The 12,579-nt window shown below is 40.9% G+C and overlaps 1 protein-coding gene across 1 annotated transcript in view; it reads right to left on the minus strand.

The window, feature by feature from the left end:
- The window catches only part of galnt13 (polypeptide N-acetylgalactosaminyltransferase 13), a 69,800-nt gene that overhangs the window by 41,609 nt on the left and 15,612 nt on the right, over positions 1 to 12,579 (minus strand). The window contains exons 4-5 of the mRNA XM_026272743.1: positions 885 to 1,051; positions 404 to 611 (exon numbers count right to left, since the gene is read on the minus strand). Of these exons, the coding sequence (XP_026128528.1) occupies positions 404 to 611; positions 885 to 1,051 (375 nt within the window). The remainder of the gene's footprint in view (positions 1 to 403; positions 612 to 884; positions 1,052 to 12,579) is intronic.

The raw sequence follows: 12,579 nt of genomic DNA on the forward strand, positions 1-12,579 counted from the left end.
TACCAAGCAATTTTAGTCGACTAAAATAAGACTAAAATTAAAACAAATCAGATGACTAAAACTTGACTAAAACTAAAAAGAATTATAGTCAAAAGACTAAGACTAAAACTAAATTAAAATTTTGTGTCAAAATTAACACTGGTCTGGGAATATTGTCTTTGACAACAGAGTGCCTTTGATTCAAAGAGGCTGAGAACCACTGCTCTGCAGTACATTCTCGGCTTTCTGACTAGAAGTTTATTGTAAACATATTTTGCCAAATATTATGTTTAGTTTTTCTTATGGTAAAAAAGCAAAAGAAAGGAAAAGCAAAAATAACTTGGAAACAGTCTCAAGTCTTTAAAATGTAAAAGTTTTGGGCTCAGGAATAAGTTTTCTGTCAAGCAAAGTCAAGCACACTCACCTGTCCTCTTTGATCCGGGCCAGCAGTGGCTCCAGCCACCCTACAGTGCATTCACAGTGGGCATCCAGGAAGGTGATGACCTGTCCTCGCGTGGCGGCCGCCCCTCTTAGTCGTGCTCTTATCAAACCAGATCGCTGCTCCATCCTTAAAATTCGCACTGGAACCTCCAGAGTCCCAACATGGTCCACTAATTTTTTCTGAAGAAAATCTGTATTCAACCAATCAATAAAAGCAGAGGTCATCTACAGAGATGAAATTGACAGCTTCATATTATACACATCTTAATATTTCTTCACTCAGATCTCTAAGAAGAATGAGATTTATGGACTACATAAACTTTAGAGAAGATTGATTAGCAATTTTCACATAAACAATGACACTGATGGTATTCTGCCATTAACTGGTATAGTGATACTGAAGGAATAACTCAACATGCAAAAGTAATTAAAATGATCAGTTAATGAATTGATGTGATTATGACCTCTCTCGCTAGCATCATCCACCAGTAGTATCTCGAGCAGCAGGTGTCTGGGCGAGCGGTTTATGGCACTGTGTATGGTTCTCAAAAGTGTACTCCAGGCTTCATTATGAAACACGATCACAATGCTGGTGTTTGGAAGGTCATCGGGGTACGTCTTGGTTTTACAGCTGAGAAACATGCAAGAACTTAAGAGTTAATAATACATTTTTTTTTTTTTTTGACATACAGAGTCAAGTAAAGAGTCAAGTTTCTTTGCATAGTGCTTTTCACAACGCACATTTTTTTTTAAAGCAGCTTTGTAGAAAACCCTGATGTTAATGCTTATTATTAGATGGATCTGTGGAATACTTGATTCTGATTAGTCAGCCACCACATTTTGAGTATAAAATTATTCCCTAAAAAAAAACGGTAATAAACTAATATTAATGGGTAACAGCAATCGGCGCTATTTGCTTGCTGGGATTTTTTTTTTTTTTTTTTTTTTTTTTTTTCTATGCGAAAGCTTTGTGTTTGGTTGGTTAATATAATATTACATCTCAAATCAATATTTAATTATGTCATCCTGGTATCGCAGACTTGCTGTCTCACGTTTCATAATGCAGCTGCTGGCATTTTGTGACAGTTGTTTTGCACACTGTAATGGACTATAAGCTAACAAACTGGTAAGAATTTAAAACTGTTTCATCTTAAATCAATATCTTTTAACACCATAATTATTCATGTATATAAATGTTATAGATAAGTAGAATACTATACCATATCCCTTAATGTCCATCTAAGTTTTAACCTGCCACTTGCTAGCAACTTTTTTCACGGAAGGTTTGCCTTCAAATATTTCAACTCAAATCAATATTTAATGTCTAATTATTTAGTTTTGTGGCAAGTAGTCATGTAATAAGCGGGATAAATTACATCCAGCTGGTTATTATTGCAAAATAAAGCCCTTCAGTCGTATACAGAGCCCTATTGGTCTTCATTCTACAATAACAAGTGGCTGTATATACATTATTCTTTACTTATTACATGGCTCTGTAGAATACTTTATTCTGATTGGTCAGTCACGACATTCTGAGATATATTATCAACAACCAGTAAAAGCTGATGACACAGGCTTATCTGGGTAACAGCAGTCCGTGCTGTACTCTTGCTTGAACTATTTTTCCTTGGTGGAAGCTTTGCGTTTGTTTAACTAATAAAATATTAAAACTCGATTCAAAATGGTGTACAATTATTTAATTATGTCACTCTGATATTGCGGCCTCACTCTTTTTGCTACGATTGTTTTGTATGCTGTCATGGATTATAAGAAAGCTAACAAACTGATAAGGTTTAAAAACATTTTTGTTAAATTTTTAAATTCTTTTATTGCCTTAATTATTTTTGTGGAGGAATGTTGTGTAATAAGTGGTTTGACTGCATGTGACTGCATGTTTCCCTTAAATGTGAATCTAGTTTGAAACTGAAAAATAAAGTTTAAGTTTGCAGTAAAGATAATGCAATATTTTTTTTTATTGTATATAAAATAAATGCTTTATAAAATATGTTGAACTTCAAATTGAAAAAAAAAAAAAAAAAAAAAAAAAAAAAAAAAAAAATTCCATATGTCTAACCAAGTTATGTTCCAAATTTGAAGTTGATATCACCAAAATTGTGGTACCTATGAGATTTTGTTTGGGACCTAAAGCAAATAATAACCACTGGGTAACACCCAAACTCTGCTGAATTCTTTTGATGCCGTTTTCTGTCACAAATCAATAATTTCCTGTCACAATATCACTTTTATTAAAAAACAGTCATCAAATATGGAACCTTGACTTTTATACCTTTCCAACGATATGTGTTTTGTCAAGATTACAAAACAAATATTTCATTTTCTAAAACACAGGCCACAAAATCACAGAGTATATATATATATAAAACAAGACAGATTACAAAAAATGTAAGCATTTAATTCATACAATTTCAATGTAAACTTAATGAACGAATGCATGCTGAACAACAGCTTTTTAAACAGCTGTGTAAACATGTGTAAATATGTGAACGAGATCACCTTTTATAGGAGGGTGAGTAGATTTCCCACTACAGTTTTGCAGTTTTAAATGCTGCCTGTGAGCTAAACAAAGAGTGTATGAACAAAGTTCATTTATCTGAATATTCACAATAAACACCCTTTCAACATGAAACCAAGAAATGAGACATACACTTTCCCTGCCTCTCCCCACAGCCTCTCTAATATTTGTATCCTACAGAATATGTTGCCAGTTTTAGGGTTAAATATATCACTGGATGATAACATAGTGTACATTCTGAAATGGCATTAATAAACAAGTAACTGAAAATTGATAAATAGTACAGGTGCTTCTCAATAAATTAGAATGTTGAGGAAAAGTTCATTTATTTCAGTAATTTAACTCAAATTCTCATCAAATCAGAATACTTCATAAAAACAATAAAAAAATAAAAAAAATAAAAATAAAAATAATAATAATAATAATAATAATAATAATAATAATAATAATAATAATAATAATAATAATAATAAAAATACATTTAGTGAATTATTGGCCTTCTGGAAAGTACGTTAATTTACTGTACATGCAAGCGCACCAAAACCATGGTCATTTAACCAACTTTTGGTGCTTTTGTAAGTGTGGGTAGGTGCCAAGTCCTGCTGGAAAATGAAATCAGCATCTTCAAAAAGCTGGTCAGCAGCAGAAAGCATGAAGTGCTCCAATTGTTTTTCAAAAAACACAATGGACCGACATCGGCAATGGATCTTCCACACTTTTTCGTTCCACTCAACTTTCTGTTAACATTCTTGGATATAGCACTCTGTGAACAGCCAGCTTATTGGCAATGCATTTTTGTGACTTACACTCCTTGTAAAGGGTGTCAATGATTGTCAGAGACTGTTTTGAAGGCTCAGGAAACCTTTGCAGATGTTTTGAGTTGATTAGCTGATTGGCATGTCATCATATTCTAATTTGTTGAAATCTTGAATTGGTGGGTTTTTGTTAAATGTGAGCCAAAATCATCACAATTTAAAGAACCAAAGAGTTAGACTACTTCAGTCTGTGTGCAATGAATTTATTTAATACATGAGTTTCACAATTTGAGTTGAATTACTGAAATAAACTTTTCCTCTCCATTCTAATTTATTGAGAAACACCTGTATATATGGTTTAAAAATGGGTTTACTGTATTTATACGTGTGATTGATAACATCAGGGCCTCATTTTGTGCACAGTTTTCAAGGCACAATTGTCCCAGTTTGATCATCAATACAACATAGAATAATTATTGATCTCTGATATAAATACAACACTGATTTATGTTCATTACTTTTAAATATTGATTCAACCATACAAGCATAAAATCAAATATTCAGCAATTACTTTCTTCTTGATCAAAGCTTGAAGCAGACAGTCTATTAAAAATAGGAGTCTATGTCCTGCTATTTAGAGCCATAAAGTTATTTGTAATACACAAACAAGAAGACAATTTGGGGTTACACAACAGCTTATATAATTCAGCAACAATTAGATTATCCATTAAGTGGGTGTCCTTACATTGCCTCTAATAGGGCTACATAAATAAATTAAATTAAAAAAAAAAAAAATTCAGCAGTCAATCACATTTTAGTGTCTTAAAACGGACACATTCATACAGTACATTTTTGTGAAAATCTTTATCTTGAAGTATTTTTTTATTTTATCAGTAGCTAGCAGCTGAGTGTCACCAAGAGAGCCTAAATAAAGCATGAAGCTTCACTGGACATGGAGTGAGCTGAAAAACAGAGAGAATGGAAGAGGGAATGAAAAGAGATAGGGGGATAAATGAGCAGCAGAGGAACAAGGTTTATAGTTCTGCTTCTCTTTGTGTGCACAGACAGGATGGGGGCAAAAGAGCACAAACTGGAGGCAGATTACAGATGACGGCAAGCAGCATCTATCTATGAATGTCACCCAACTGCGAGCAATGGGGGATTTTGGCTGTAAGCAGTGAGTGAATAGGAAAAATAACAGTGCTGATGGGTTATTTTACTGCAATATCACACCAGTGTTGTTCCTCTGGGAGACAAATGTATTTAATCTCACCCCAAGTTGTTTTCATTCATTCATTAATTTGTTTGTTCATTCATTCTAAAACACTCATTAGTAGTGTTTGCTATGGGGAAACATCATTATTACTATCGCTCGTAGCTATGATTTAAACAATTCCAAAAGGAGAAATGCCAGATCTTTGGTAAAATGTAGAGTAAATGTTTCTTCCAAGAGAAACATACATCAGTGAATGCAGGGAGGGAAAGAGTGAGTGTATGTGGGTGATGGCCTTCAGTGTGCTGAATGGTGGCATTACTCAAACACACCAGATGAATGTGGCATGTTTTGCCCTAACAGCTCTCTGGGATTTCATTATGTAACTTGAATGGCTCTTTAGATTCCGTAAACACTGCACTGAGACAGACAGAGGGATGAAAACGGGAGCTTTTACGTAATAACAATAATAATAATAATAATAATAATAAGAAGAAGAAGAAGAAGAAGAAGAAGAAGAAAAAGAAGAAGAAGAATTATTATTATTATTATTATTATTATTATTATTATTATTATTATAATGAACAGTAACGTATTGGCTATGTATGGTAACCCTCATTCTCTGAAGGAGGGAATGGAGACGTTACATCAGATGACCAACAAATTGGGATATCACTTCGATAGACCTATCTACTACGAGTATAATCTAAACGAGCCAATGCACATTGGCATGCAGTTATTGCATCCAGCTGCAGCTGATCACAGATGCAATGCATACCAGCTTTCCGCTGAGAAACCGAGACGGTGACCCGGTCGCTTAGCAGTGGTACAGCAGCCGCGGCAATGGGACATGACGTCTCTGTTCCTTCCTTCAGGGAATGAGGGTTACCATACATAACCGAGACTTTCCCTTTCAGTTGGTGACACTCAGCGTCACGTCGGATGACCACGAATTGGGATTCCTACCAAAGCGCCATGACCTTACAGTGCCCTGTGTGAGCCACTTGTGCCCCTTTTTGGTGCATGCCGGGGCTCCAAACAAGAAGTTCCATTCACCATTGTCGAAGCACTACCCACACATATGAACATCCATTAAGGTGCTGTGGGATTACAAATTTATAAAATGTTAAATTTAGGTTCCAATATAATAGTAGACTTTTTGGGGTAAAAAAGCTGACATCCAAGAAGCTCAAATCAGGAAAATCAAGGGTCTGAGACATTCACCTTTTGTCTTCATGCACTTCCTGACGATTGGGCAAGGTCCCAAGATAAAAGTGCCTGCTAAACTCAAGGCACAGCTGTGCTTTTGTCTCTATGATAATGTGAAGGTATGGGTGATACTATCAGGCACCTCTGTATTTAAATGACACTGTTATGCTGACAAGATCAAAGATGGGAAAATGGCCAGTATCAGGCTGATCCTTGTATTGCATTTGCATGCTTTGTTTAGGTTGTCTCCACCTCTGTGTATCCCACCCCCTTAAAATGTATAAAAACTACAGTGTCTTAAGGACAAGTTAGACTTTTGATGACTACAGCGCCACGCAGAGCATTCTCAATAAAGAATCCTGCTGAAGATTACCCAAGAGTCTCCTGGTCTTCGTTTCTGAGTTCCCAACAGTGCATATGGAAAATTGGAAGTGATTGTAACCTTCTTGGGAATGGAAGAAGTCAACCGGTTCTTAAGGATTAAGCAAGTGAAGGCCTGGTGCTGGACGCTCTGCCATGTATGGCTGAAGAGGGGATGGAGGATCTCGACAGGTTCTACAGTACGGACACTCTGGAGTAGTTTTAGCAAGCCGAGACTAACTGGGTCCTCTCAGAGCTGCTACCCATTTGAGGTGAGAACACAGAAAGATACTCCTGGGCCCTCCTGGGACCCAGAGATAGAGAATACCGCACTCACATCAAGATTTTCCAGATTCTCCACCCGGCCCTCATCCAGAGGAGGGAGAGGTGCCTTCACCATCCCTCAAAGAGCTTTCTCCCTCTCTGGGTCACCTGTCCCAGAGCATCTCACTTTTCTGCTCACTGCCAGGTTAGACATGGGCCAGGACAGGTGGGGCCGGGCGTGCCACAAAAGCTACACTTAAGGTCGTAAACTTCCCAAAGCCCCAGTGCAAATTCACTGACCTTGATACCGAAGGGGCCAAAAGGGTGAGTACATCGCTCCTGGAGAAGGCCATGCTGCTGTTCCGTCCACAAAAAGTTTGTGGAAGGGATTTTAACCTTCAGTAAAAGATTGTTTCAAATCTTCCCTATTTGTTCTTTCAGCTTGGCAGAACGATGGGGAAGCGAGCCTTAGAAAAAGTCTGACTACCAAGGGTGTTGGAGGTTGCTCGACCAGAGTACGACAACCGGGGAACTCTACTGGGAGAAGAAAGGTGCTCGCGTCCCCGTGTTATGGGGAATGGCACAGCAAGCATGACACCGAGCCAGCCCTTCCTGCCAATTACCTGTTACCCAACACATAGGAAGAAACTGGCTCTACACGAAGGTTGTAAAACTTAGCGCAGGTATAAGATGTCGACCAGCCCGCAGCTCGACAGATGTCTGCCAGGGAGACACCATGCACCAGCGCATAGGAGGAGGCCACACTCCACGTGGAGTGAGCCCTCACCCCCAGGGGTACAGCTCGCCTTGGAAATGGTACGCCAAAGCAATGGCATCCACTATCCAGTGGGCCATCCTCTACTTGGAGACAGCCTTCCCCTTCTGCTGATCTCTAAAGCAGACCAGGAGCTGCTCAGAGCTTCTGAAGCTCTGGGTGCGGTCCACGTATATGCAAAGCGCTCTTACATGACACAGCAATGTCAAGGCTGGATCTGCCTCCTCCAGGGGCAGTGCTTGCAGTTTCACCACCTGGTCTCGGAAGAAAGTGGTGGGAACCTTGGTCATGTATCCAGGCTGGGGTTTCAGGACAATGTGAGAGTAGGCCGGCCTGATCACAAGGCACTCTTCACTTACTGAAAATGCTTGGAGGTCCCCGACCCTCTTGATGGAAGTGAGCGCAATCAGGAGTGCTATCTTGAGAGACAGGAACTTGAGATTGACTGATTCCAGCGGCTCAAAGGGACACCTCTGAAGTCCACCCAGAACAATTAGCGAGGTCCCAGGACTCTATCAGGGGTGTCCTAGGAGGATTTAACCTTCTGGCATCCCTCAGGAACCTAACAATTAAGTCATACCTCCCCAGGGACCAGCCGTCCACTGCATAGTGATGGGCTGCAATGGCAGCCACATACACTTTCAAGGTTGAGAGTGACAGCCTACGCTCCAACCTAGCACGACTCTGACCAAGCAACTCCAGAGGTCTTCTCGGTGAGAAAAACACCAATTTGTGAACACTCCACTCCACTTCAGAGCATAGGCCTGCCTTGTGGAGAGGGCTCTAGCCTGAGTGATAGTGTCTACCACTGCCGGTGGCAGATCACTTAGGATAGCCACCGTCCAGAAGCCACATGTGGAGGGTCCAAAGATCTGGACGTTGGTGCCATATGGAGGAAGTCCCTCCTCAGGGGGATGTGCCAGGGAGTGACGTGCTGTGTTGGAGGCACCTGTCATGATAACAACATGCTTGGGACACTTGTTCTAAGGGCACGCCAGCCCGTAGAAAGCCAAGGTCTAACCAGGGGCTGAATTGATGGCGACACATTGTCTTTGTTGTCTTTCTAGAGGATTCGCGGCCAGAAGTGACACAGGGGGCTTGAGCTGGTGAGGAGGATGCAGTGGGGCGCCCACAGCGACGAGCAGGCTGAGGCACTGCCCACGATGGAATGGTGGCAACCGGAGGATCACGTAGGGGTAAGATGTGCTGAATGGCCTCAGTCTGCTATTGCACCACCGAGAACTGCTGGGCAAAGTCCTCGACAACGTCGCCGAACAGGCCCGCCTAGGAAATGGGAGCTTTGAGAAAGTGAGCTTTGTTGACGTCTCTCATCTCGGCCAGGTTTGGCCAGAGATGGTGCTCTTGGACCACTAAAATGGACATCGCCTTCCCACGGGACTGCGCCGTGACTTTCGTCACCCGTAAGGCGAAGTCAGTTGCCATGCGCAGCTCCTGCATCAACTTCACCATTTATAGTGCCTTGGCTTGATGTATCTGCAGGATAGCCATGGCATGCAGGGCAAAGGCAGCTTGGCCCACAGCACTGTAAGCCTTGGCAGCAAGAGCTCCCAACAGCTTGGCCTGCAGCACTGTAAGCCTTGACAGCAAGAGTCGCAGACAGCTTACATGCCTTGGATGGCAGACGTGGAAGATTCCTCCAAAGTGGTGGTGTTTTGTGGACACAGGTGAACTGCAACCACTTTCTCTACCTGGGGAATGTCCACGTACCCTCTGGCTGCCTTGTCATCGAGGGAGGTGAGGAAGATGAGGAAGACGAGCGGCTTCTGGTGACTTAGTCACTTATTCATGCACCTTCGGGAAGAAAGGAACTGGAGCAGAATGCAGTTGTGAGCCACGCTCCACACCGAGAAAACCAATCATCCAGTCAAGAGCGCTCAGGGCTGGGCGGTGAAGTCACCTCCATCCCGATGCTCACGGCTGCCAAGGCAAGCATGGCCGACAACACCAAGTCAGATTCAGCACCAGTGACAACACCTGAGGGGGGCAGCCCCGCCGAATTCTCATCCTCAGAGGTGATAGCCCATCCCCCGATGCAGCAATCAACATCTGATCCTCGGGTGGTTCACCGAAAGACACGCTGGGGCTGCCATGAAAAGTCTCAGCAGAATCAATCCGCAGCTGCACGGAACATTTGCTACGGGAGGAGTAAGAGCTCCATTGGGTGTGGCCCGGCGGAGAAGCTCTCAGTCTCATCCTCAGATCTCCCAGAGCGCCAGCCGGCCGGTCCCCTGCTCGAGCCAGAGAAACCGGGACGGGTGGTGAAAGAGGGGTCTGCTACACTCCCCTTGAGGAGTGAGAGATGCAATCACAGCTATGCCATGCTCATACGCCCACAATAGACGCATGAGTCATCCATGAGCGTGTTGGACCCCAAGACACGAATCATCCGTGATTTGCTCTTTTAGAAACTGCTCTTTTAGCCAGAGCGCCCAGGGGAATCACAGCAGCAGGGACACCGCTATACTGCGCCATCACGCCAACCAGGAACAGCTCTCCAGAAACACAAAGATGAATGGCTTTGTAGTGACTATATATCATCAACTACTCGGCTCCGAAGCAAAAATCTGAAAGAGTGGATGCACCCAGAGATGTATAGTAACGAAGTAGAACTACTTCACTACTGTGCTTAAGTACTAAAAGGCGGTATCTGTACTTTACTAGAGTATTATTTTTTTCTCCTACTTCCACTTTTACTTCAGTACATATTTTCACTGAATTTAATACTTTTACTCCGATATCTTTTTTATGTGCTGCATCGTTACTCGTTACAATTATAAAAATGTTACGAATCATTCCATTACAAACCACTGCCAGAACTGTAGATGGCATGGCAGGTTTGATGAAGCTGGCACATCATTGAGTGAATCAAGCGATTAAGAAGACTGCGCATGCTGACTGAACTGCTGTGAAGAGAGAGATGAACACCAAGCCAAGCCAGATAATGACTCGTTCACGAGTCAAGAACCGGTTGCATCGGTTCTCGGATGACCAGTAACGTTAGTTCTTTCTGACAGTTCGATTCAATAAACCAGTTGAAGAAAACAGTTCACCGATTCTTTTGCGCTCGACGCAATGGCGTCATTGGCGTTGACTGCACCTGGGCTCATAACATTAACACATAATTAGTTCAGAATCAATCACTAAAATAATCATTTCGGTTCAGATGCTCTGTGTGTCGGTTTGCTTCACGCTAAATCACACATGCGCAGTATCATCAGCTCCTCGGTTCCCGAATCAGACGTGTCTGACAGAAACGGTTCTTGACTCGTGAACGAGTCATTATCTGGCTCGGCTCGGTGTTCATCTTCAGTTCTCTCTTCACAGCAGTTCAGTCAGTGTACTGTTTGAGTCAATGAATTACTCCGGGATATTGGTTTGTTTTAACTCAGAGGGAGTGTCAGACACATTAAACAAGTTAACAGCTTAATTCATCTGTGGATTAATGCTTATTGGAGACGCAAACCGTTTAAAACGATTCAGTTCGATTTGGTGAACTGTTTCAAAAAGACATTACATCGAATGATTCGTTCGCGAACCGGATATCACAAACTGCTTTGTTTTTAACTGTCTTACAACAGACACGGAAGAGAAGACAATGCTGAATAAAGTCATAGTTTTTGCTATTTTTGGACCAAAATGTATTTTCGATGCTTAAAAAAATCCTAAATGACCCTCTGATGTCTTACGGGTTTGAAACAACATGAGGGTAAGTTATTAATGACATAATTGTGCAAATTGGGCTAACTAACCCTAGTAACCGTTTTTTGTTTACAAGAAGTTACAGTCAAAGGAATTGTGATGGTCCTTTAGGTTAATCCTTTGAAATAGTAAAAACAATATGTTCAAACTTTTGACTACTTTCTTTAATAGCTACATAACACAATACTTCTACTTTTACTTTCAGTACTTGAGCAGTAAATTTTAAAATAGACTACTTGCAATACTTAAGTACAAAAAATGTTGAATACTTTAGTACTTCTACTTAAGTGTGGTGCTTAAAGAGCACTTCAACTTCTACTCAAGTCACTTTTTTGATAGAGCACTTGAACTTTTACTCAAGTATGGGTCTCTAGTACTTTATACATCTCTGGATGCACCTGTCACCTATTTATATCCGTAGGCATGGGGAGTGGCTCAGGTATGTTAAATCCACTAGCCAATTTTCATTGCCATTTTCTCTTAAACTCAGAGATGACTGGCCTCCCAAGTGAGACCCCATATTTCATTCGACATAACACATAGTGACCGACAGATAGGTAACTAAAGTTTATGTTTACCACCTAAAAAGTTCATTTAAAAAAAAAATCTCTCTATATATGAGATGCACATATTGACTAGAAAATAAATCCAGACTTTTTTTTATCTCATTATGCCATCTCACGATGAAACTTGTGCTGGGCTTGTGCATTTGTGGTTAATATATTAATCTATAATATTTTAGCTCAACTGACACAAACACAACTAACTGTCAGTTCATAACCTTGTCTGTGCTCCTGGTGAAACTGCTAGCTTTCAAATGTGTCTTCAAAACCACAACTTGTACCAATGCAATGATAAATACTATACTGCTTCAATGAGAGTCAGAAAATACAAATATATCTCTCTGAAACTGCTGAAGTGTCTTTAGCCTGCTGCTTTTACTGTGAATAAGGTGCAAGCTGAGTCACTTTTTTAGAAAAAAAGAAAACTTAGAAACTGCTCTTTTAGCCAGAGCGCCCAGGGGAATCACAGCAGCAGGGACACCGCTATACTGCGCCATCACACCAACCAGGAACATCTCTCCAGAAACACAAAGATGAATGGCTTTGTAGTGACTATATATCATCAACTACTCGGCTCCGAAGCAAAAATCTGAATGAGTGGATGCACCCAGAGATGTATAGTAACGAAGTAGAACTACTTCACTACTGTACTTAAGTACTAAAAGGCGGTATCTGTACTTTACTAGAGTATTATTTTTTTCTCCTACTTCCACTTTTACTTCAGTACATATTTTCGCTGAGTTTAATACTTTTACTCCGATATCTTT

The sequence above is a fragment of the Carassius auratus genome, chromosome 9 (assembly GCF_003368295.1).
Source record: "Carassius auratus strain Wakin chromosome 9, ASM336829v1, whole genome shotgun sequence".
Taxonomy (NCBI): domain Eukaryota; kingdom Metazoa; phylum Chordata; class Actinopteri; order Cypriniformes; family Cyprinidae; genus Carassius; species Carassius auratus.